Source organism: Muntiacus reevesi, chromosome 18 (assembly GCF_963930625.1).
Source record: "Muntiacus reevesi chromosome 18, mMunRee1.1, whole genome shotgun sequence".
Lineage (NCBI taxonomy): Eukaryota > Metazoa > Chordata > Mammalia > Artiodactyla > Cervidae > Muntiacus > Muntiacus reevesi.
The window spans coordinates 53,057,412-53,063,135 of NC_089266.1; the positions used below are offsets into that span (position 1 = coordinate 53,057,412).

At 45.2% G+C, this 5,724-nt stretch overlaps 1 protein-coding gene across 1 annotated transcript; it reads left to right on the forward strand.

Annotated features, from left to right (window-relative positions):
- The first annotated feature begins 602 nt into the window (after positions 1-602).
- Positions 603-5,724, forward strand: MRPS23 (mitochondrial ribosomal protein S23). Its single transcript, XM_065910663.1, has 5 exons — positions 603-755; positions 1,575-1,745; positions 4,588-4,665; positions 4,866-4,992; positions 5,348-5,724. The coding sequence occupies exons 1-5, from the start codon at positions 712-714 to the stop codon at positions 5,498-5,500; spliced, it is 573 nt and encodes a 190-aa protein (XP_065766735.1). The 5' UTR covers positions 603-711; the 3' UTR covers positions 5,501-5,724.

Here is a 5,724-nt window from a genome sequence, read left to right on the forward strand (position 1 = left end):
CCACTTATATAGTCAGGGTACAAGGAGTGGGATGGGGTCTTGCAGGTTATTAGCTGATTGGATGAGGCTCCTATCCTGGGTGGGGGTAAGAGCAGGGCAAATGCCTCCTCCCTACGGGGTAGGAGGGGAGACAGGTTATACTGTTCCATTAATAGTTACACCATGGGGGAGGGAAGGACGATAAAGGTCTGGTTCCGTTCCTGCGTTCCAAGATCCTCCTTGATTATCTGCTCTTCCGTCCTTGGGTCACATGTGACTCCAACCAAAATGAGGCGCAGACTGAGCCTAGAGCTGGTGGCCTCTGATCTCTGCCTTATGAATTCCTGGCCTTGTTGGCTCCCCCAGGACCTAGGCTGCGTCTCCCTACTCCCTCGCCATCATCTTCCCTGGTTCCTTCCAGAGCAGGGGTGGCCAGAAAGGGTAAAGCGACAATTAACCCCTCCCCTGGATCGGTCATTTATTGCTTTCGCCCGGCTTTGGCTCTCTCCCGCCCTGGCGGCTCGGCTATCGAGTGCTCCTGTCTGAGCCTGGCGAGTAGCCGAGGGTGCGGCGGTTCGGCCATCCTTTGCTTCTGCCTGGCCACGCCCTCCCGTTGGAGCTGCGACGCGGGCACTGCGATTGGCGGCTCGGCCCGCGACTTTCGCCCACTTTGCCTGCCGCGGGCGCTTCCGGTTCCGGTACAGGCACAGCGAGGGATCGAAGGCTCCGGGCATGGCGGGCAGTCGGCTGGAAACCGTGGGGAGCGTTTTCACGCGGTGCGTGCTCGGAGCCGGGGGTGTGCCGAGGGCGCGAGGGCGTCTCTGCCTTTTACCCCCTTTCTTGGGTGGGTCTGATCCTGGCCAGGCCTCTCTCGTGCTTTGTCCTGCTTCTGAAAAATTGTGCTTGGCTGCGTCACCCCTCGAATTTCTTAGCTCGCACGTTCAAGATTGCACCTTTCCGCCAAGTGGAAAGTGAAGTGAAAGTCGCTCAGTCGTGTCCGACTCTGCGACCCCTTGGACTACACAGCCCATGGAATTCTCCAGGCCAGAATACTGGAGTGCGTTGCGTAGCCTTTCCCTTCTCCAGAGGATCTTCCCAACCCAGGGATGAAACCTGGGTCTCCCGCATTGCAGACGGATTCTTTACCATCTGAACCACCAGGGAAGCCCAAGAATACTGGAGTGGGTAGCCTATCCATTCTCCAGGGGGTGTTTCCTACCCAGGAATCGAACCGGGATCTCCTGCATTGCAGGCGGATTCTTTACCAGCCGAGCTCCAAGTGGAGGTCTCCAGGAAAAGTAAGGGAGGATGGGGCTATTGGGCCTGGCCAGAACAGTCTTCGCATTTTCCTTGATGGGAAGTGGATGAGGCGAGGGAAGTGGGACTCACATGAGAAGGTGGATTAACCCTGAGCACTATTTAGTTGGTTTGGAGTTTGGAAACATTTTACCATTTAGCAGGTAGGGAACCCCCTGCTCTGCCCTCCTTCCGGTTGTCTTCTGGACTCCGCGACCCTGCCAGTGTCTCAGGCTGCATCAGGGGCTCAGACAGGCTATTGTCACTTACTGACCTTTGTTTTTTTACCCTTCCTTCAGGACGCGAGACCTGATTCGGGCTGGGGTGTTGAAGGAGAAACCCCTTTGGTTTGACATATATAACGCCTTCCCTCCGCTGCGGGACCCGGTCTTCCGAAGGCCTCGCTTGCGATATGGCAAAGCTAAATCTCCCATCCAGGACATCTTTTACCAGGAGGATCAGATTAGAGCGTGAGTGTGGAGCCCATACGATGGACCAGAGGCAGCACAACTTAAGAAGGAAAGGTTTAGCCAGCAGTCTGGCTACTTACATAGGAATTAAGGGCTTGCCCTGAGTATGTGGTCTTGTCCATCTCACCAGATTAGGGAATAAGTGCTCCAACCCCGGGACAGAGAAGCAGAAATTGGGAGTAGAACCTGGTGCCCAGCAACTGACCAGCCATTGCAATTATAGCTATCTGTTTCTGGGCATCTGTTTGGTGGCTGGCACTGTGTTAAGCCCCCAACAAATGTTACTTCATTTAGATCTTACTCTAACCCTGCAAGATAGGTATCCTCCTCTCTGTTTTAGTCATGAGAACTGAGGCTCAAGGTGGTTGACTTGACTGGTAATTCACAGGACAAATCTCTTTCCCTTAATACTGATGTCAGTTTTTAACATCTAGAATGTTAGGATCAGAGACTGTGTCTAATTGAAATGACTACATATCCCATATTCTTTATTGAGGTCCAGGCACCCACCTTTCACTTGAGGAACACCACACTGTCCCCCTTGCCCAACACACCTTTGAGGTAGGAGAACAAGTATGTTCTGGCTCTGTTTGGAAATTTTCAGAGATCTTTAGGGCATTAAATATTTTTCCAGTACTTTTCTGCTCAGGTCCATTACATTCACTTGGTCACGATCCTTTCAAGGTTATTTATATGTTAAAATCATTTGTGCTTCTACTGTGTACATAGCAGTGGAACTGGGTGATGGTCATGGGAGAATGGAATATTTTACTGCCTCCTCTTTTGTTATTCTTATACCCAAATTATAACACTGTGGACTTAGTTTTTTGAACCTTTATCTTTTTTGGCTTTTTTGTTTGTTTTGGTGTTTTTGGTATTTTAACAACAAAATAACAACAAAATAAATTTCAGGTGTATCAAAGTGCCTGTGTGCTTGCTCAGTTGCATCTGACTCTTTGCGACCCCACGGACAGTAGCCCATCAGGCTCCTCTGTCCATGGGATTCTCCAGGCAAGAATACAGAAGTGGGTTGCCATGTCCTCCAGGGAATTTCCCTGACCCAAGAATAGAACCTGAGTCTTCTGTGTCTCCTGCATTGGCAGGTGAATTCTTTACCACTGAGCCATCTAGGAAGTGAAAACCTGAATGGGAAAAGTGAAATCATGAAAGTAATAGAAGAAAACATGGGATAATTGAAAATAATCTCAATGATATTAATAAAAGCCTACCTAAGTGTGACATAAAAACCCAGAAGCCAGGGCTTTCCTGATGGTCCAGTGACTAAGACTCCTTGCTCTCGATGCAGGGGACCAGGTTCAATTCCTGGTCAGGGAACTAGATCTCTCATGTCGCAACTGAGAGTTCACGTGCAGTAACTAAAGATTCCTTGTACCATAACTAATTCCTGGCATAGCCAAATAAGTAAATAAACTTATTTAAGTTGGGAAAAAAACCCACAAAATCTAGAAGCCATAAATGAAAGCATTAAAGTTTTCTGCACATAAAAACTACCATAAGCAAAATAAAAAATCAACTGACATACTGGGAAGAACTTTGGCAACATGTATGACAAAGGGCTAGTTTCCTGTTTATGTTGCTATAAAGTTTGCTTGTAAGTCTATAAAAAATAAAGACTAAAAGGAAAAAATGGGCAAAGAACATGGATAGGTCACAGAAAAGGGAATTCCTTTGCTTTTAAACATGAAAAGATTGAGTCTGATAAAGAAAAGCAAAACTACAGTGAAGTACAAAATGTGACCTGTCAGACTGATAAAGATCAAAAAGTTGGGAAATATAATTTGGTCAGGATTTGGGGAATAGGCAGTCTCCTATCTGCCTATTGATACCCTTGTCTGGGTGTGAATGGATACAACCCCTCCCTTTGGAAAGCATTCTGGCAGTTTGGAAGGTCAAATTACAAATTAAGGTATCTTGATCCCACAGTACAATTTTTAAAAAATAGTTTTTTAATTTATTTATTTTTGGCTGTGCTGGGTCTTCATTGCTCCAAAGGCTTTTCTCTAGTTGTAGAGAGTGGGGGCTACTGTCTCGTGGTGCACGGACTTCGCAATGCAGTGACTTCTCTTGTTGGGAAGCATGGGCTCTAAGATGTGCGGGCTTCAGTAGATGTGGCAAATGGGCTTAGTAATTGCAGCTCCTAGGTTCTAGAGCACGGGCTCAATAGTTGTGCATGGGCTTAGTTGCTCCATGGCATGGGGGATTTTCCCTGACCGGGGATCGAACCCATGTCTCTTGCATTGGCAGGTGAGTTCTTCACCACTGAGCCACCAGGAAAGCCTCCCAAATCCATTTTTATGAAATTATTCCACAGTACACCACAAAATGTAGATAAAGATAATCATTGCAGCACTGAAATAGCAAAAGACTAAAGGCAGTCTACATGCAGTGAATTGAAATGATCTCAGAGATACTAAGTAAAAAGGCAAGATGTGTTTACTGTCCTGGGGGTTAAACAATGTGGCCGAGGACAGGGAATGTGATAGATAACGTATATGCTTATATTGATAGAACATTCCTAGATGGATACACGGAAGCTGGTTAGTGTTACTTATGGGGAGGAGAACTGGGAGATTGGGGTACAGGGGTGAGGGGGAGTGCTACTTTTGTCTGGATATCTTCCTGTAACATTTCATGTGTTTGCCATATGCACACATTGCTTACTGAAGACAAAAGCTGTTTGGCTCAGGGTCTGTAAGTCATGTTATGCTCAATTTCTCAGGGTCCAGCAGTTATTCTTTACTCCATTCTTGGCCATGATCTATAACTGGAAATTTATATTGTGTTGTTTTGTATTTTCAAGGAATTTTTTTTTTTTTTTAAGGAAATTTTATTCAGCCTATGGATCTGGTCCAAAAGCTTTTGATCTGTTCAACCCAAACTTCAAGTCTACCTGTCAACGGTAAGTCAATCTACAAGTCTTGGGTTACCTTTCCTTTTTTTAGAGTTTGGTTGTCAGTTTGAGGAGTCTTATTGAATTCCACTTGAAGAAAAAGATGTTCCTATGGGAAGATCTCTTAAGGGAATACTTGGTACTATGTAACAGCAGGATTTGACAACTCTCAGTATACAGACCAAAGATGTGACTGCTTGGAATTCTAGGTTTGTGGAGAAGTACATTGAGCTACAGAAACTTGGAGAAACAGATGAAGAGAAGTTATTTGTGGAAGCAGGGAAGGCTTTGTTGGCAGAAGGTGTCATTTTAAGACGAGTAGACAAAGCAAGGACTGTGAGTATTTTATTATCATAGCTATTACTAGGATTGGTTGTCTGTTGGAGGTTAAAGGAAGGCTTGGTTTTCTTTCTCCATCCATGGTTCCAGGTCAAATCCTATTAGAGTGAGTAAACTAGAATTTTGTGGTAAGGATTGCTGCATGGAACAAGTGAATTGTCATGTGGGCTTTTAAAATTGTGGTTCTGTAGAGATTTTTCGTGTTTATTGTATGTAATTGAATTTGACCTGAGATAGTAATGCTGAATTTTTGACTCAGTCATAGAATGTGCCTAGTCATATATTAATACTTTCAACCAATTGAGTGAAAGTGATAACATTTGAGTGATGTACTTATATCTGCTGTTTTAAGCAACAGGAAGGTAGTCAAGTTTCCCGGAAATCTGAACCCATGGGTGTCGAATCCCAAACTGCATTGGAGGAGAACCCACCTCTGAAAGAAGTTCCACAGGCCCAGCATTTGGAGGCACCTGGAGAAGAATCGAAAGGCCTCTCACCTCCCTGAAGAACGTGTATACTGTGTATACTGACATCCAAACTGGATTCGCTGCTGGAATGAACTGTTTTTAACAGTTGAACTTTGTAAATGTTTCCTGATCTCTGAGGCATCATGTTTGCCTTCTTTGGGTTCCCACTTCTAGGTTGTCATAAAGCTCTGTATCATGGTTTGAAGAAGCAGTTATGTGAACTTTTATGTTATGGTGGTATTAAATAAAGAATTCCTCAGTG

What these genes read in the sequence shown, in the direction of transcription:
- MRPS23 (XM_065910663.1), top strand. Translation starts at nt 712, where the DNA reads ATGGCGGGCAGTCGGCTGGAAACCGTGGGGAGCGTTTTCACGCG. An exon ending in GTGGGGAGCGTTTTCACGCG is followed by an intron (nt 756 to 1,574) that starts GTGCGTGCTCGG and finishes CCCTTCCTTCAG; the next exon opens with GACGCGAGACCTGATTCGGG. An exon ending in TTCAAGTCTACCTGTCAACG is followed by an intron (nt 4,666 to 4,865) that starts GTAAGTCAATCT and finishes TTGGAATTCTAG; the next exon opens with GTTTGTGGAGAAGTACATTG.